The sequence below is a fragment of the Abramis brama genome, assembly GCF_963993115.1.
Source record: "Abramis brama genome assembly, chromosome: 24".
Classification (NCBI taxonomy): domain Eukaryota; kingdom Metazoa; phylum Chordata; class Actinopteri; order Cypriniformes; family Leuciscidae; genus Abramis; species Abramis brama.
In genome coordinates this window covers 2,816,702-2,837,523 of record NC_139986.1, presented here as the reverse complement: position 1 = coordinate 2,837,523, position 20,822 = coordinate 2,816,702, and the positions used below count along the sequence as shown (strand labels likewise).

At 38.8% G+C, this 20,822-nt stretch overlaps 1 protein-coding gene across 8 annotated transcripts in view; it reads left to right on the top strand.

Annotated features, from left to right (window-relative positions):
* The window catches only part of pard3aa (par-3 family cell polarity regulator alpha, a), a 460,369-nt gene that overhangs the window by 193,909 nt on the left and 245,638 nt on the right, over positions 1-20,822 (top strand). For 6 of the 8 annotated variants that reach the window (XM_084102431.1, XM_084102428.1, XM_084102427.1 and 3 more), the window contains exon 5: positions 518-640. The exons of the other annotated variants lie outside the window; for them this stretch is intronic. In XM_084102431.1, the coding sequence (XP_083958557.1) occupies positions 518-640 (123 nt within the window). The remainder of the gene's footprint in view (positions 1-517; positions 641-20,822) is intronic. 8 annotated transcript variants of the gene reach the window in all.

The window sequence follows — 20,822 nt, the reverse complement described above, 5'->3', positions numbered from 1 at the left end:
GTTTTACTGCCACTACTGTTAATTTCAGATGGAAACTGCAGTGAATTGTATGCATAAGTATGTTTTTGGAGTTTTACAAAAATGTAGATAGATACATATTTCCAATGAGCCTGTGTTACTTTTTGAGTTTACTAAGCCTTTAAAGTCAGCATGAAACAGAAGTTTCAATTGTCTTTTCTTTCCTATTGTGCCGTATATACGAGTGAAACAAAAACAAATGTGGGCGTGGCTTGATCGTGTCTGTGGGGAATTGATTGGATGGTTGTGGTTTGCTATTGGCTGATCTCATGTGAGTGACAGGTTGCCCCGCCCCCGTCATCAGAGAAGAGAAGAGATGCTGCAAGAGGGAAGGGAAGTTATTTTGAATAAAAATTATGAGGGCACATAAATAATGGTGCACTGTACACAAATCAGTCCTTTATAATAAACACCACAATATACTATAAAAAAAAAAATAATCTTCAATTTTAATACCAGGTGTAAACGGCCTCTTTTATTACCTGCACTGTGTGTCCAGGGTAAGGATCTGGAAGCGTACCGCAGCCTGCCCTGGACGTCCCAGTTCCAGAGGGAAAACGCCCGCTCCTCTCTCAGTGCCAACCATCCCATGGTGGACCAGTGGCTCGAGCGCCAAGAACAGGTACCGGCAGGAACTCCTCTGCTTTTTCCCAGTTCCAGAGTGCCTCTTAACTCCAGTTAACTGCGTTGATCTCCATAAATATATTTATTTATTTTATTATTGGGTTTTTAGTTTGAGTTAAGAGTGGACACGGGAGTCAAGGAGAGATTATTGAATACAGTATTTCTATGGAAAAGGGATTGTGAATGAGAGAATAAAGAGAGAACGACACCCACGTTGTTGGGTGAGGATTTCACTAACCTTGCAAAACGAGGGCTACGGTCTCCATAGACGAGGAGTGTCTTTGAAATTCAGCTCTTTTGTCAATGCATCGGTGGAACTGTCTAAAGGCGTGTGGGAGGTGTTTCGAATTCCTCTCCGTCTCTCGGAGAGAAGAGAAATAGAAGAAAGAGGAGAGGAAGGAGATTGAGACGTTTGAGGTGCCAGGCGTGCTGCAGGGAATTCACTTATTAATTTTCGCAATCGATTTTCTCGAACCGCCAGCATCCATTTCACTCTTTCCCCCCCACTTTTCTTTCTTCGGCCCATCGAAACGGCTGTGACAGAGGTTCAGTTGCTTGTTTGCAATTCAGGTGGTCTCGGTTTCTCATTCCCCAGCAGTTTGCAGAGAACCCCCCGCCCCCCCCAGCACCTCGAGTGCCCGTGACACAGAGAGTCGTGCATCATCATTAGGGAAGGCGTCTTGCGTGGAGGAGCCTCTGGGTTGGATGTCGGGTTGAAAGGAACAGTCAGTCAAGGCCTGAGCTCAGCCTGACAGACTCATTCATTTGAGCTTCAGTCTATTACAGCTTAGCCTGACCCCCACCACCACCACCACCACCACCTCCACCACCACCACCACCCCCCCACCCGACCTGGGCTCGCTTTCTCAAGACACGCCATCCTAGCACCTCTGCCCTCTTTTGTTATTCCACCATGCCTGTTTTCCACTCCTTTCCCCTCCTGTTCCCTCTTAGCAGGAAGTGGTTATTTGAAGTGACAGGCAGATTTCAAGACAGATGCAGAGGTTCTGTTGTTATTCAAGCACGTTAATAAACACACACACACACACACACACACACACACACACACAGTAAGTATAAACTACTGTAGCTAGTATTTCACCTACCTTTCTTAGTAGTGATCTATATATATATATATATATATATATATATATATGTAATAGATTGTTTTTTTTTGCAACTTTTTTTTTTTTTGAAGAGGGAGAGAAATTAAACAATTCAATTTTTATTTTAAACCCTCCAGATCAGTGTTATTTTAGTATCATTAATATAATATTATAGTTTTTGTTCATATTTTTTTAATTAGAATTATTTAATTATTTTTATTTATTTTTATTTTCATTTTAATTTTAGTATTTTTTGTCCTTTTTTATGTTTATATATTTTTATTATATATTTTAAATATGTGTATATAATTATTTATTAAGTTTTAGTTATAGTTAGTTATTGTTATTTATTTACTTATAACTTTTCTATTATTTAAACTAAATTATAACTAAATGAGTTATAAACTAAATTATAACTAAATGAGAAATGTTGCCTTGGCAACTAGGTGAAATAGTAATAAAGTTTTTTTCATATAATAATATATTTTTTATATGGTTTTAGTTTTATAACCCTGATAATAACCCTGATCTTTGTGTTTGGTGTTCTCAGTTGGCTGGTTAGAGTCTGTATACGTGATATAAGATTCATGTATGTTTACAAGTAATGCATAATCTTGTAATGTTTGTAAATTACAGTAAGTTTATGGTTTTGTCTGACAGTATGCAGTGTTTGTAGGCTAGAGCTCACTTAGCTTGCAACATTTTTTAAGCAGTTTATTCAACATTTCACAGTGTAGTAAAAACACAAGAATATTGCAAGTCAAGCACATCTTCGTGTTTTACATTCACCGTATGATTATCGTCTCCACTGGCTTATCACGGAGTTCTAAGCAATTATGTCTTTATTGCCATCTTAAATATCCATTTAATCTTTCATTTCCCATTCACTTTTATTGGCTCTAATTGTTTAGTTGCCTTCCCTCTTCACAGCAGACTCAGTTCGATATAGCCTCCATTCTATTTGCATAATGTTGTGGCTTCTTTATAGACCTTGAGTAAGCTGCTTAATTAAGCCTGGCTATTTTCTCTTTATTAACCATATCAGGAATGCCAAAGTGTGCATTTTAAACAGTTAACAAGGTTTGGATTTTCGGCAGAAGCCAGGAGACAAACTCTATTGGTAATTTTATTTATTTTTTAGGCGAGACACTACAGATGAATAAGGTAAAATTTTAAAATAATAGATATCACCATAAAACGTCCTCAGTTTATTACTTACACAAGTATATATAAAAAAAATGTATTACAAGTTTTAGAAATTTGTATGTTTAATTATGCAAATTATGCATTATCTCATTTAATATGCACGATTTTGCATATATTTTCGGTAGATAGATCTGAACATATGATAAAGCCAGGTGCAAAATTCTTTTTTCATTTTGTTTACACACAAGATGAAAAAAAATAAAAAATAAATCTGAGGGATTTCAGGATAATATCAGTATAATTATCAGATAATATATTATATGCTTTCATTACCTAGGAAATTAAAATATACTGTCCATAGCCTTAAAAAATCGATTTTCGCTATATTTTTTTGATTAAAATGTCACATAAATCAGGCCAGGAATGATTTATTAACAAATCCCTCTGAAAATATCTTCAGAATACTGCTATAAGTGTAAAATTGTAATATTATAAGTGTATAACTGGAAAGTTTGGTGTACATAGGTCCTACATAGGCTGAGATGTTTGACCTGGAGAATGACAAAAAACTCATTTTGAGAAAACAGCATTTAAAGATTTAAATAGCTCTAAATGAGATTTCGTCATTAGCTTTAAACCCCCCTTTGGACATTCATGATTGGATCCTGATAGAAAGGAAATGCCCATATTTGGGTTACATAGCGTTGTGCAGGAGACTTTACAACGATACCAGTCATGACAGACTTCAGTGAACAGACGGAGCTCGGCGTGTCGCGTTGGAATACTAACTTTTTGGTAAATTCGGGAGAAACTTACTGCCGCAAGTAAACAAAATGTAATAAAATAAACATCTTAATGTGTATTGTCAACGTTTTCTTTATAGCAGCTTGAAAGAACACATATTGAAGGAGTAAACTAGCCCAAAATCTCAAATCTGACCACTGCATGAAAATCGATGTTTTTGCCTTCCTTGTCTCGCCTTAAATAACCATTGCATCAGCTTTAAATGATGTGTAATTGTGGATTCTATTGTCCTGATTTAGTTTTGTGCGGTGGCCACTGAGCGATCATGCATAGAGTCCATTGAGTCCCGTCTCTCTTGTGTTATTTTGAGTGGAGGAGCGCTACTCTCTGTGTTGCACATGGACCTGATGCCTATTTTATGATTATTACGTCAAACCAGTGAGATCACTGCCGGTGGTCACCTGGAATGAACTTTCCAGCACACAGTAAAAGCTCCTTCAAAGCAGCACTTGTTCTGCATCAGCATGGTTCATCCGGTTGTGTTTTTAATTGCAACCTGACGTGTCCCGCTTCACATTCCCACCTGGCGCTCTTACAGTGAGGTGCTGCTGTCCGTGTCCATTGGGGATTGTTGGAGTGGCATTTCCTTTTTCATTTTTAAAAAGTTCCTCTCCCTAGTGATGAATTAGAGATGACCCATCTGGGCAGGAGGAGGGCAGCACGAGGCTAATGCTGTGTCTGCTAGCAGGTGGAATTGTGGGTAATATTGCAGGGTCTCGAGGTCTCCTTCTTCTGGAACAAGTGAGGATGGTTTTGAGAATTTCACCATCAAATTACTTTCTCATTATTATTCAATATATTATTAAGAGAGTAGAAGTACAGCTTCCGTGTCTGTACAGTGTGATAAGATATTGTGAATTAGGTTAACCCAGAATGAAGCGCTGTACGTGACCACTGTTACACTTCAGCTTTTTAGACTTTTGAGTTGGATTGTGGAGATAGAATGCCATTTATTTTGGTAATGAATCAGAAATTGTCCGAGAATTACTCTTTCTTAGCTGTTCATTTCTTCTCAGAACACGGAATCAGAATTCTGGACATTGTTTGATAAAGGAAAATAATTGCTAAAGGCCGTCAAATCAGTGCTTTATTACGGAGGAGTGCAATTTTCTAGCCAATTCTATGTAATGAAAGTGGACTGTGCATTTTAAAGCTATCATTAAGTGTGTGTGTGTGTGTATGTGTTGTAAAAATGAATATAAAAATGTCTTCAGAACTTCTTTTACATGAGAAATTCCTCATGTAATGGAGTTATCTAATGTCAAGTTAACATTGCAGTTTAGTTTTGAACGTGAAAAACACAGGAGGAGTGCAGGGGCAAAACCAGCAGAGTGCACCTGAAGAAATTCATTTTTTAATATGGTAACACTAATTTAGTGTCCAATTCTCACTATTAACTAGTTGCTTATAAGCATGCACATTACTAGGATATTGGCTGCTTATTATTACTTATAAAACGCATATTAATGCCTTATCCTGCATGACCTTATTGTTCATCCTTTAATCCCAATACCTAAACTTAACAACTACCTTGTTAACTATTAATAAACAGTAATTATGAGTTTGAGGCAAAAGTCATAGTTAATAGTTAGCTAATAGTGAGAATTGGACCCTGATCTTAAGTGTGACCACATATTTTAGATATGCTGTATTAAAAATAAATCGTCATCTCCTAATATGTCAATTAGATGTGCAAGTTTTCACCATGGATCTGTCATTTCAGCAGTGTTTGAATATCTGCAATACATCACTAAAACATTCCCTGTAAAATATATTAACAGATGCTTTTAAATCACTGATGATAAATAAAGCATGCAAATTGATGTTTATTAGATGTTGATATTGAATAGAATGCAATATTTTCTAGAGCACTCTCAACATGCATGTTTATGTTTTCTCAAATGGTAAACATTCTGTTGAAAAAAAGATTTTTACATTTTGTAAAGGAAATGTGAGTTTTTTTAACCATGCATGACTTGCTACCATAATATGGTTGTCAGGGCGTTGCTATATGTTTGTTAGTGTTATAGGTTGTTGCTAGGGTTGTATGACTGGTTGTTAGGTGGTTGCTTACTGTCCCAAGTTAAAATAGCCCAACCACAAGTCTTTATGATATTCTGGCCCCTAGATAGAAGTCAAACATTTTGTACATTTTAGAGTAAAATGCATCAATCTGGTGCATCTTGAATGCAATATTAAGAGCTCAGACCTCTTTCAGTGACCAAACTGAACAGAATAAAAATGACTTTGCAATGGCATGTACCTGTTTTTTTAAATATACTGTAAAATAAAAAATGTAATTATATAAATCATTTCACTTAACCCTAAAGTAGTAAAACTACCGTACTTATGTCTTAATTTCTTCATTTGTAAGTGCTAAACCTTCAAGATCTGTTGGTGGAAAGCTGGAGAGAGACCTAGACAACAGGATTAAAATGCTTCACATTACAAATTTAGTTGAATTCCATAAACTTATCTCCACAAAAAATTGTAAACTAAATAAGAAAATAAAATGTAACTGGCAATAATTCCCAAATGCACATTCAACATGCAGATGAAGTTTGCGGTGTTCACTGTTCGCTCTGAGACTCTGAAAACATTGGATCTGCTGGCGTATAAAAGAACACAGTGCCTCGCTTCACTCTGAAACACATCAGGCTTTATATTCATTTACTTAAATCTCAGCCTTTTACGGTTTGATAAGTGCACTCAGCTTTATTGCATTTTTGTTAGACTCTTTTATGTTATTATGGGAAGCGTGAAACTATTTTCGGTTCATTATGAAACTGTGGAGGGCACCACTGTCTGGGTTATAATTGAGAAACACAGGGAGTATCCTTCATGTCCATGGCACATACTGTATTTTAATCCTAATGTGGAGAGAATTCTCTATTCCACTTCTACAGAAACTAATTAATTCCTGTATTTGATGTCCAAACAACAAACCACCCTTCATCAGAACTCGTTTCCCTCAATACAGAAGGATAGCAGAGAGAGTCTGAGGTATAGATTTACCTCACATCCTGAACCCGTACAGAGCACCTCTGTGTTTCATCTTCCTGACAGAGGGATAGTGGAATGGTTTTGTGGCTGGAGGATTCTGCGTTCTCACACTCTGTCTTGCTTTCTGCTGGTCCTCCACAGGTTTTGTTTCCACTCTTTTCGAAAAATGAATCCTCTCCCTCCTCATTCATCTCTTCCCTCTCTCCCAATTCTGTAGAAAAGACAAGGGATTCTTCCGCCCCCTCTGAAAGGTTTCAGATTCTTTGTTACTTTTCCCTCTCCTCTCATATACTGTATACTGGCTTTCGCAGTGTGTGTGTGTGTGTGTGTGTGTGTGTGTGTGTGTTTGTGTGTGTGTGTGCACAGTAACACACATGCATTCTCGCCGCAAGCGCATGGCAAACCTGGCCTGTAGGTGCTGCTCTGATCTCATTCTTTGAACCCTCATCCAAGAGGAAAGAAACAAAGAAAAAAAGGGCATACAGAAGAAACCCTCTTTCCCTTGGCTCTTTTGAAAGGCCTCTCCCATCATACCACACACACACACACACACACACACACACACGCACACTGTGATTATTCACAGTGCAAATGGCAGCCCACCAGAGAGCAGCTCCTACAAAGAAACCCAGACAATGCAACCTGAGACACTGCTAAGCTCAGCCTACCGTAATTAACTATCTGCCTCTTTCCTGCCCGCTGGCTTCATCCCTCACACTCGTTTGGCCTCCATTTACCCATGTTAACAAATAAAACACATTTCTTTTGCACTTTCTTATGAAGCTACATTGCAAAGAGCTTCAGAGATTTCCCAAACAAGGCCCACCGCCAACACATTAGCAAAAGCTTTATTCAGTATTGCTGAGCCGAAGCGCCTGTTGATCTACCTTTCGTTTCTTCTCTGGCTCACTGACCCCCTTAAACACACATTCAAATGCAACCTCACCCCCTTCATCTCCCGTCTTTGAGTTTAAGAACTTCATGATCTAGACCAGGGGTCGGCAAGTAACTTTGGCCGCGGGCCAATATTTTTTTTAGCCAGTAAATGGCGGGCCAGCTACACAGAGTAGGCCTATGGATACAAATTAAATACTCTTATATAGGCCTATAATCGCAGAATATGATGGGTCCGTCACCGTCCGTGGATCATTCGTTCAATCGTTTTTTCAAATTAACACCAAAAATAAAAAGATGAAAAACGACTTGTTTTTCCATTATTTATTTCCTGAACTAAAATGAAAAAACGAATAACGACGGGTTTTCTGATTTTCTGATTGTGCTCAGATCAAAAAATGAAAAAAATAATTACTGGATTAGACAAATTTTTATTTTGATTTTGAATTTAACACCTTAGGCATATATCAAGGAAATGATATGATCATTTTAAACAGATCAAGTACTATTGTGGTAACAGAACAATCGCCGCGCGACTACGGCTTTTCAAGTATTGGAAGAGTTTTGTGCAGCATTTAGAACTTCCAAAATAATCCGGCGGGCCAGAAAATATTGCTGGCGGGCCACTTTTGGCCCGCGGGCCGCCAGTTGCCGTTCCCTGATCTAGACTCACTGCAGAGTTCAGCTAATCTCTGAGGGACAGAACGGTGAGATAGATATAAAGTCTGTCCTTTAACCACTTAATCTGATGTCTTGGGCTCCTCACATTCCCCAGGCCCACAGCTGACACCATTCAACCTGTCTGAAAGGCTTTCTTCACAGCACACCCAGGCTTGTCCTATGGTTGAGCAAACACTTAGCAAACTGAAACAATTCTTCTCCATCAACCTGCCACCTCTGCCCAACACCTTGACCTTTTCACGCTATACCAACTGGAAGCAAGCGAAAGAACCTTCTTGGAAAATCAATCTTAAACTAGTTTAAGTTGGTGGCTGGGACTTTGAACATGGTAGGCTCTTTTTACTGGTCCAAGTTGGTCATAAATGGGTCAAAGCTTTGTTTTGTGGCTTACCAGGTGTGACCTGACTGAACTGGTGGACAAGATCAGAAACCAGCTGGCTGCCATGTTCCATAAACTAGCTTAACTATCTTAAACTGGTGTGACCAGCCTGGACAACATAGAAACCAAATCAAATCAAATCAAGTATATTTGTATTTGAAACCACCTACAAACAGGGCTTGACTTGAACTGTTTTGCTCACCAGCCTCTGTGGCGAGTGGTTTTCCAAAGTTACTAGCCACTCAGCATTTTCACTGGCCACAACTCTGTTGGTACCATGGGGAAAAACTGCCATATAGATATTTTAATATTATCTCATAATTTGGCAGCAGGTTTATTAGGCTGCTGTCACTTTAAGACCTGACGCACAGATCCATTATACTGTTACACGTGCGTTTTATTTCTCAACTATTTACGTTCGCTTAAAACATAACTGACTGTATTTAAGTGAAAATTCACCAAGACTGGCCTTCTGACAATGTTTTGTGTGTATTTCACGGTTTCAGCGCAATAAGCAACGAAAAATAACTAAATTTAGTACTGAGAGGTGGCTTTATGTGCGCACACATTGGATGTGAGCACAAAATCTGCAGGAATGAGTTAAATTATGCGCAATACACGCAATCTCACACCAAAATTCTACCCCTGTAACACCAACAATATTCATCCGGAGCAAATGTAACGAGTGAGTAAAGGGACACGGGTTTGAGTGTAACTCGCTGTCGGAGAGATGAGAGAGAGAGAAAGAGCAGCTGGTATCGCTGGCATTCTGCGGAAAACGAGTATTGGAAGCGTTTCAGATATTTCATTATCAGCATTGAAAAATGTATATTTTTGACACTTAGTTTATTATTTCAGATGCCTCTTTAAAAGACTACAGTTGGAAAATGTATATATTATATATAAAATTCAACCCACCAAAGTGTCTAGTAGGAGTGATTACACACCACTGCTGAAATACACACATATTTGGTGGGTTGTCGGGTGTTAATGTCAAACCCTGCATTTTTAGACTGGCTTTATCTGGATTTTTCAGCAGAATTTTTTTTTTTAAATCACAGAATAAATCCAACTCACAAATAAGTGCCTGGCTTCATGAACTTTAAGAGTTACTCACTGCAAGTCTGTGTTATCCGTGCTTCAGTTGTCCTGACCGTTGTGACCCAGAACACACACATGTAAGAGGTGACCTTTGTTCCTTTGTGCCTCTATGGTGAAGACTGAGAACACACTGTTTTCATCACCTTCGATTATCATGGCTGGGAAACCCTAGTGTCATTTTAGGATGTGCAGAAGTTTGGGGATGATGATGTCATGACACATAGTTCCTTTGTTTTTGGTCCTGTCTGGGAATGAGTGGGGCTGGTCAAGGCCATTGTTTGACCTACAGTACCTGTGCTGGATAAATAATTTCAGGTGAACTGTTTCTTTTCAAATGATTTTTTGGACACTTGAAAAGGGTCGACTGAAGACGATGCTAAATCATCGATTCGATCTCTATAAGAAGGACTCTTGATCAAGTTACTCCCTGAGTTGTCCCTATACTGTATGCTCATTACATGATCTACACTGTAAAATTTGACATGATCAATAAGTCATGACAACATATTTTTACATTACTTCAACTCATCAAAATAAGTTAAGCCATTTTAAACTTTATTTTTTAAGTTATACGAGATTCAACAATTATTTTTTTTAAGTCAATGTAAGTTGAAATGACTCACACAGCAAGTTTATTGTACTTAAAAATGTAAGGCATCAGGTTTTGTTGTATTTAGACCACCAGACACAGCTATTTGGGAACTTTTTCCTCTGCAATTCACATTTCTAATGGATCAAAACAGTCAAGGCATGTTCTTTGGTCTGCCTGAACTCCCATAACAATTGTTTGGCTCTGAAAGGAGTAGCCAAAGCAAGCTATATTAAGACACATGCTTTTACAGATATCTGCTACACATTTTGGACTTTTTGTGCTTGCTGCAATCCTAGAAGCAGCATTCTTTTATTATTTTTTAGCTCGGTCCAGACACATTCAGTAAAAATGTTCTCCCTTTTGAGGTGGACTGAGCTCTGTGACGAGTCTAGATACACCACTGTTATCTCATTTGTACATGAGAAAGAGGCATCTTGGGATTTCTTATGAGACTTTACCTTTATCACAAAGCATGGCAGCAGATAAAGAGACCGTGACAGACCAAAAGGAGTCTGAAGATATGACTTGTTGTCCATTGTGTACAAGTCTTTGCATCTATCCTGTCTGTCCCACTCTCTAGTCCAAGAAATTATTTGCTTATTTGTCATTCTCTCTCTCAACATAAACATACTCTTCACGCTATTTTGTAATGGAAGGTTTACTTTAAAAGCAATTTGTAGCATCTAGACGTAGTTAACAATTTTAGGCGACATGAGCGACTTTGATCATTGGCAATGCAACAAAGTTGAGTAACTTGCAATGAGCAGCAACATATTGTGAAAACCACCAATGAGAGTGACGACTGCTGAGGTCACATGATCCACCTTCTGGTACTGTAGTCGATTAGGAGTTCCTACTTGTACAAAACCAAAAGTAAAACGATTTGACAACCTCAATGTGAGCAGCCCATCCAAATTGACTTCTGCTATTGAAACAACGTCCATTTTCTGTCTGATGTCACAGAGCCCTCCGATATGTCCGAACTATAGAAGTAATATGGATTTCATGAACAATTTTTTTGTTAACTCAAACTCACTTCTCAATGTTCACACTTTTTGACTTGTTGTTACTCTGAACTGTACTAACAATCTTCTTTTCCTTTCCAACTTTTCTATTTATACACAAAGTTCTGACTGAACAACATCCGAGTCTAATAAGGTCATGTTTTTGTGGCAATATTCCTCTCGCTGTCAAAAAAAAAAATCAATAAAGGGTGCTTATCTATCCATCTTGACACATGGCGTGTGATACTCTTTGCACCTGTCGTGCAGACAAAACACAAAACACCGAACACATCCTCCTTTTACCTGTAAAAAGGAGTCTATCCTCCACAACACATCAAACCTGTCATTACTTCACTTCGTTGTTATTTATGTTCTCTCTTTCTTTTCACCCACTCTTTTATTTCCACATGGGTGATTATGAGTGTGTTATGTCCTGATTAGAATTAGTGAGTGCACTTTGTGCTCTGCTCTACAGAGTGAGAAATCACTCCCTCAGTGAGAATAATTGAGCCCAGGCCCGGTTGCCAGCTCATTACCCACAAATCATAGTAGGCTGGGGCAACTTAGCAGGAGACAATAATGACTTTGGGGAATTTGGAACCTCACTGTGGTGGAAACTGCTGTTACGCTAAGGGCATATCAGAGGTGGGGAACTCCGAATACAGGGTGGAGATGTATGAAAGTACGAGGGAAGTCAAGATGTGGGGTTACTTTACTCAAATGCAAATGTTAGATCTGTCAGCGGCGATGCAAAAGACTACTGTGCAACAAACTGTGAATTAAAGTAAAACGAGGTTCTTGTCAGGCAATTTCTCAGATGGAGGGTCCTCACAAATAGACTGGACTTGATCCAAGCTCCGTTGTTGACGGACTGCGGGAATTAGCCATGCTTGAAAAGCGCTAACATCCATCAAAGGTTTCACATTTGTAACAGACAAATTCTTTTCAAAGCCCATTTTGGCATTAAGCGGCGTCTCCCTTTCTTGCTCTCTCTCCAGCTAAGTGGTCCACATCTGCACGCAATTAAATACCCAGAAAACGAGGGTAATTGAGGGAAGACGTGTCACAGTTTACGCAAATAGTGAGTGGTCCCAAAACATTTCGAAAGCTAAGACGACTGTATTCTTCCACACCTATTAGACTAAACTCTCTTGCGCCATTTATTTGGATGACAGCTACGCAATGAGGTAGAAGATAGACTTTGGAGACTGACAGTATCCGATTCCCCAGCCTTGCTGAATAATTCATTCCTATTTATTAGATTTTTTGTGCTGTTTTCCAGTCTTTGTTCCAGTTTATAATGTGAGTGTCTCCTTTGCTCCAAGTCATTTGTCTCAAATGAGTCCACTCCACAGTGTCCATGTCCATCGTACCAACAGGCCGCTTTCGTTCTTTTATTGCCTCCATTAGAGTGTAATGCTTTTAAGTTGCCATAGGAATATGGCCAGCTGTAAACAGCTCTACTTCTGTGAATGGAGTCCAGGAGGAGTCCTTCTGCCCATTTAGAGAAAAGAGAAACGCATTTGATGTGCATGAGTGGCGAAGAAAAGGTCTGCGGTGGCCCTCTCAGAATTGACAGGAAGGAGTGAAATGCAGATGCAGGCTGAGTGGATGGTCTATCTGCTTATTTCTTTCTGTGGGAAATGAAATCACTCGCAAATTGGTCTCTGCAGGATGGGGACCGCATGGTGGGCTTACTTGTCTCCGTTGTGTGGGGAGTCCCTTAGTTCCACAACCTGGCTGTCCACAGGTGAAGCATAATGAATGCAGAGATGAATATGCATCGGTAGATGCTGTTCAAAAGTAAATTGTGCGTCGCATGCTGTTATTTTCGATGAAGACTTCGTTCCCACCAGTATGAGGCCATTGCCAGTGTTCAGTGCTGTGAAATGATTGAAAACCGAAATAGCTGTCCCTCAAGTGCCAGCTTAATGAAAAGTCTGTCATGCAAATATGTTTAAAGAAAAGAACTCCAACCAGTAATATTTGCATGTTGATCGCATAAAAAAAAAAAAAAAAAAAAGGTATAAAAAAAAAATACATATTGAAAATAATTTACTTTAAACTGCTGTTAAATGATTAGTGTACCTTGTTTGTTGGTATGATGAGTATCAGTAAAGTCACAGTTCAATACTGTAAAATGATTAACAGCCAAACCATCTGTTCATTAAGCACCAGCTAAAAAGCCATGAAAAATTACAAGATAAAAATCTTCTCATGCAGAAAAAAAAAATATATATATATATTTTTTTTTCTGCATGAGAATATATATATATATATATATATATATATATATATATATATATATATATATATATATATATATATATATATATATATATATATGTGTATATATATATATATATATATATATATATATATATATATATATATGTGTATATATATATATATATATATATATATATATATATATATATATATGTGTATATATATATATATATATATATGTGTATATATATATATATATGTGTGTGTATTTGTATGTTAATTGCATGCAGTTTTATTATTCTTGGAAATGTTAGGAAGTCAAATTTTACAGATATCTTATAAGAAACAGACTGGAAAGTACATCAATCCTTACATAACTTGCTTTTTTTGAATGCGAAAAAAAAATTAAGAATGTTTAAAACTGTTTTTTTTTTTTTTATAGTGTTATAATTCACTATAGCATATATTAGCAGTCATTTACTACACATTTTTTCCTAGTCTGTGTAGATCTAATAGTCCTTCATGGAGTTTCACTTTAAGGCCAACTTCTTTTTGGACTGCTTTTAAACTGCTGGGCTACTTTGAGTTATTGCTTTCTGCTTCATATGAATTCCGGTGCGCTTCAAAGACTTTTCCTCATTCTTTCCTAGTGGAACAGACTCCGGAGTGGGAGGATGTCTTGGATGGTTGCACCTTTGAACCTGACTGATGCTTTTGTGATTGGTCTAAAAATACAGCAGGTAGCGCAGGCTGTCAATATATCAGGGATCTCTCTCACAGCAGAACAAGGGCGGAAAGGGAATCAGTCATGTTTATTCTATAAAACAAAAAGTTTAGCGCATACATGGTGACGTGCTTCTCCGCTCCCTGCTTTCCTGTGTTTGTTCTAGCCTTCATTCAAGTTTCTGCTAAAATGTTGTATGTGTTACTTTTGGCATATGGGCTTTTCAAGTGGGAATAGCAAGTGTGGATTTGTATTGTCTTGAAATATAAAAGCTGCCCCATTTCAATTGTTGGCCCATTATAAATCAGCTTCACAATGAAGCCAACGATTGGTGCTTACAAGATTCTTCCTATAAAGTGTTGAAACATGAATGAGCAGACTTTCCTGTACAGACAAAGCGGCACAGGAAGGGCTGTAACCTGTCGTGAACCAAACGTGCAAGCATTTGGATAAGAAGGTTAGCAGAATCATGTTTTTTTTTTGCAATGGCAGGTTTATAGAGGGAACACCATCAGCATGGCTTCCCACACACAGATTGAAACAATACCAAAAATAATAATAGTTATACTTGCTGTGTTTTGCATAAAATATGTCAGGAAACTGTAGGTTGCAGCAAATGCTAATGCTCACTGACCTTTTGTCTTGTAGCCTAAACATAGAAATGGGCTAAATGCAATCTCATGAGATTAAGGAAAAGTATTGCATTGAGCTTAGATATGTTGTGGCTTTTTACACAAAGGAATTTATATCCATATTCCCTTTCTGTCATTCATTGCATTCAAAGGCTGCCAACTGTACATTCCCATCAAATAACTTGTCCCAGTGAGACACACACACACACACACACACACACACACACACACACACATACATCCAGCTGCTTTTCTAATCCCAATTCCGATGAATTTGTAAGTGTGAATTGGACTTTTATGTAGGCTATATATATATATATTATATATAATATTTCACATTGCAGTTCAGGACAGGCACCTGTGAAGTGTTTAGGACTGTGTGTGTTATTCAGCCAATCACAGTGTTGTCATGATGTCATTTTCCTGCAGCTTCAGAGTGATCAGTCATATGGCAATTACAGTTTAAAGGATCCCGGCTGCAGAACTGAGCACCCATGGGTACAGATGGCCGATTTTAAATCGCCATTGAGATGAATGTGAATACTAATGGACAGCTCTCTCCAGGTGTTATATACCGCTTTAAAAATAACTGATGTGTTTCAGCATATCCAGAAATGATCCTCTGGAGTTCTCATGAAATTGCCGTTCTGTTTCCACTTTATCCACCGATCTCTGCTAATGTCTTTATGATCTCAGGTTTTTGTTGCTTTTTGTAATCACACATATGCTCAGTGACCTTCATGGCTTAGAGCCAGATTAATAGCTCCATACGGAGTTAGAGGGACGATCCTCCCTCTTAATCACCTCTAAATTATGATTAATCATAGAAAAGCAGTCATGATTGTGCAAGATGTTCAGCTCAAGGCGGTTCAGAGTCTTTTTCTATATCAGGGAAATGTGCTTCAATCTAGCTTTTCCAGTCACATGGGTTCAGTTTTGCTGTACCATGGTATTTTTTTTTTTTTGACAATTAATAAAATGTTCTGGATGGGGAAAAGATTCTTAAGAAACAATACTGATGCAGGGAGACATGAATGACAAAGTATGTGACCACATGTTATATTTAATAAGTTGGGCATTGAGAAATTGCGCATGGACAAACCAATATCAATCACCCACTCAGCTGAATATTGGGGGTTTGCTTATGGTCTTGTGATATTGTTGGCACTATGTCGTCGGACATTCTTACAAAGAGAAAAACTCCGGCTGAACCAGCAAATCACTTCAAAAGTGGCCCCAGACAAAAGCAGGCAGTGATAACTCGATTTTCAATAATTCATGCGCTCTTAAAGCTCTGTGTGGGATATGAGAAAGTATTCCTGCCTGTGGTTATTGATGAAGGCATGCCAGTTAAAGGCACTGCCTGCTTTAGGTTTTATTATTGACTAAATGATTGATTTAAACCCTCATAATTAGCTGACCTAATTTAATAAAAGTGCAATTTAACTATACTGCAGCCCCACCGAAGCGTGCTGTGGCATTGATAGATATGCCTGTGCGTGTATGAAATCACAACTGACAGATGATGTATTTGGTACAGATGCATTTGGTTGACTGAATGAGAGAAAGACAGAGAGGGACATTGACATTTTGTCCCGTGTCTCACTGCAGGTCACTCTCGCTAACTTCTCTCCTTGATCTAGACAAATGTGAATTAGCTCACGTATCTGATTTAATTTACTTAATAGCATAAAGAACCTGTTTGGCTTTAATTTGCTCAAAGTAATCCTTGGCCGAGCCAAACTTTTATATACCATTAGCGGTGTCTTAAAAAAACAAAGGGGAGACGGGTTTAAAGGGGCTGATGTCTTTGTTGATTTAAATGAGGGAGAATAAGAGTTGAAATACAGTGGCAGAAATAAAACGTTGCTCATTGGATTACAGGAAGCCATGTTTCAACTGCTGCCTGCCTATGTTTATGAGCATTCACAGAGTGTTTGCTAAATCAAGCAGCACTATTTCTATTGCTCATGTTTTGTTTTGTTTGGTTTGAGTTAGTTTGATTGGTTTTAGTTTGGTTGGGTTGGGTTAGGTTGGGTTAGGTTAGGTAAGGTTTACTTGGGCTAGGCTGACTTTGGTTTGATTTGATTTGATTTGGTTGGCTTAGGTTAGGTTGTTAGGTTAGGTTGGGCTGGATTGGGTTTGGTTGGGCTAGGCTAGGCTGACTTTGGTTTGATTTGTTTGGGTTAGGTTAGGTTAGGTTAGGTTATGTTGGGTTGGATTGGGTTTGGTTGGGCTAGGCTGACTTTGGTTTGATTTGGTTGGGTTAGGTTAGGTTGGATTTGGGTTTGGTTGGGCTAGGCTGACTTTGGTTTGATTTGGTTGGGTTTGGTTAGGTTGGGTTGTGGTTTGGGCTGGACTGGCTTTGGTTTGATTTGGTTAGGTTGGGTTGTAGTTTGGTTGGGTTTGGTTGGGTTAGTTTTTTGGGCTGGTTTTGGTTTGATTTGGTTGGGTTTGGTTAGGTTGGGTTGTGGTTTGGGCTGGACTGGCTTTGGTTTGATTTGGTTAGGTTGGGTTTGGTTTGGTTGGGTTAGTTTTTTGGGCTGGTTTTGGTTTGATTTCGTTGGGTTTGATTTGATTTGGTTAGGTCAGGTTAGGTTAGGTTAGGTTGGGTTGTGGTTTGGTATGACTTGGCTTGGCTTGGTTTGGTTTGGTTATGTGTTTTGCTTTGCTTTGCTTCATTTTATTTTCTTCTTAACACACTAAACACTAGGGCTGACTTCTAATAGTCGAGGATTCGACGATTCGATTCGGCTCCATCTGGACCTCACTTCAGATGGAGGCTAATCTCACAGTCACGTCACATTTCATCACCGGAGACTGGCGACTGGAGAGTTTCGTTTTAGAAACCAAAAAAATGGAGGACAGTCACACAGCTGATCACATTGCACGAGAACTGACGGAGATCATTTGTGAGTGGGACATTCCAAGTAGCAAGATCGTTTCTGTGGTTCATGATAACGCAGCAAACATGGTTGCGTGCACCAACCAGTTGGTCCAGCAGCCCCGCTGGGGAAAGATGAAAGGAGTGCGCTGCGCGGGCCACACATTACAACTCTGCATAAACAGCGCTCTGAAGCAGGACCCCATTTGCCGCACCGTTGCTGCAGCAAAGCGCTTGGTTTCTCATTTTAAAAAAAGCGCAAAGGCCACCACAGTACTACAAGATCAACAGAAACAACAGAATGTGCCCATGCATAAACTGGTGCAGGATGTTGTTACCCGTTGGAACTCTGTTTATTTGATGCTCGATCACTTGATAGAACAGAAGGGGCCAGTTTCAGCCGTGCTCACAGATGAGAGTGTGAGCAAACGGTCCGATCGTGACCTGGAGCTATCCACATCACAGTGGCGCACAGCAGAGGACATTGTCGCTGTTCTTAAACCGATGATCACTCTGACAGAGCTTTTGTCCCAAGAAAATAATGCATCCCTGTCTGCCACTGTCCCCATGCTTATGAATATTAAAAAAAGACATTTGGTGGTGCATGAGGACGACAGTCGAACCACAAAGATCATCAAGACTACGCTGTCCGAGGAGATGGACAGGCGATTGGAGCTTAAAGGGCCAGGACTGGAAATAAGTGTTTACATCAGTGCGGCGGTGCTTGACCCGCGCTTCAAGAAGCTCTCCTTTCTCTCCGATGACCAAAGAGATGAGGCATATTCAGTGGTGGCAGAACTAGCTGAAAGTCTAACTGACAGGTCTTGCCAGGAGGAAAGTGTCACGGTGGATCCTGGGCCTACTGCCCCAAAACAGGACGCTGTAATGGCTATGCTGCTGGCCAGTGATGAAGATGAGGAGGAACAGGATGAGACGAGCGAGATGAAGGTCTATTTGAAGGACTTCACTAAATGCAGCGGAGGCCCCCTGGAATGGTGGAAGAAAAACGAGGATAGATATCCAAAGTTGTCAAGAGTTGCTAAGAGATTTCACAGCATCCCCTCCACTTCCACGCCATCAGAGAGGATTTTTTCAAAGGCGGGTTTCATTGCCAATAAATCAAGGAGCGCCCTTTTCCCGACCAACGTGAACAAGCTGGTTTTCCTTGCACACAACTTCAGAAGAATCAGACAGCCACAGGTGCAGTAGAACACTTTTCATATGTGAAGAAGTGATTTTTTTTCTTTTTCTTTTGGGACAATGTGAACTTAAGCTGAAGGCTGCGCGCGAAGCGTCTCAGCAACGAAGACATCCTTTCCTTTTTCTTTGTTTTTTTGCTGCATGTGCTCTTTCTGAAGCCCATTCGATTATGACTTATATTAGGCCTATGTTTATTTTCGTTGTTGTGTAATTGTTTATTCAGGCAGGTTTATTGTATTTTGAAAAATGTTTATGACATTTTGGACGAGTGCAAGGCTGTTGCGCTAAGTTTAATTTTATTTATTTATTTTACCCCGATTCCCGAGTGTGAACTGTGAATTAAAAGCCAAGAAGTGAGAGATAAAGGCATGTTTTGGCACGTTGTTGTTTTTGAAGCCAATTTGTTCCTATTTTATGTGAACTTTTCTGATGTTCGATATATGTGTGATATGTTTTGTTCATCTGGCTTTAAATAAATAAAAGGTATTTGTTACACACCATGTTTTTCTTTTAGTTTTTTTTTAGCTCTTTTGTTTGAAATGGAAAAAATCTAGCTGCTATCTAAAAAAAAAAAAGGTTCGACTATCAGTCGACTACGGCAAAATCTAACGAATCAGATTCGACTATGAAAATCCTTAGTCGAAAACAGCCCTACTAAACACAACTCGAGCTCTGTAGGGGCCCTCAGTACCATTCAAAACCGCTGAAAACAGAAAAATCAATACATTAAACAAAAAAACAAAAAGTGCTGAGCTTGTTTTGTCTGAAATAAAAAGCGCTAGATAAGCTGACTCACTCCGTACTGCCCCAGAACAAGTACGTCTCTCTTTGAAGTCTCATTTTCACCCACAGGTACCATTACAGGAGAATATGAAAGTGTCTGAGCATGACTTTAAAACTTGGAAATATTACCACCCCACTTACTGAAGGCACACTCATGAGCCCAACACACTGACAACACACTGACACAACTCTCAGTTCTCGCCAAACAGCTGAGCCGAATTTCCACAGGAGACACATAACAATCGCTGTAGAAATGTTGCAGCTGATATATATGTCATATTACAGAGGATGATGTTTTTGAAATGAATCACACTGTTGTCACTTTTTAAAAAGAGGACCATGGTATTTAGTTATTTGGCCATGGTAATAACATGGTTCTTTGGACGTAGTCTATGGTAACACCATGTTTTGGACATGTACCATGGTAAAACCATCATATTATTTGAAGGTCATTGGAGTACCATGTAAGTACTACAATATATGAATGGTAATCATACAATGCAATGGTGTCTGGTATTTTCACTGTACCATGTAACAGTGCTTAGGGGTAAAAATCAATTAAATTCAGTCAACTAGTCTTTTTTCTTAAAAACAATATGAAATAAAGATTTTTTTTTGTGCAATTATAGCATCTCTTTGTGGCTTTGTTGATGTTTGTTTGTATTGATGTGTCGATTCTTTTATCCGTGGTGAGGACAAGAGAAATACTCTGATGAAAAATAAGTTAATCTAAGATTTAATCAGTGCACAAGATGACAGACATATTACAAGGCCTGATTATGGGCGTGCATTAATGGATTTTACAGTCGCCTGTTAATATCCCCTGTGACATGATAAGTGTATGAAACGTCTATTCCAAATGGGCTATATTTTTTCATTTGACACTCCAAATAAACAGTGGCACAAACCAACCACAGTGGGATAGTGTTCGTATAAGTAGATTACAGTAGTGGGTCAGCTTTATGTCCGGTAATGACTTTAAGTCATCATTTAGGTCCTTTTAGCATTTATTCCCCCA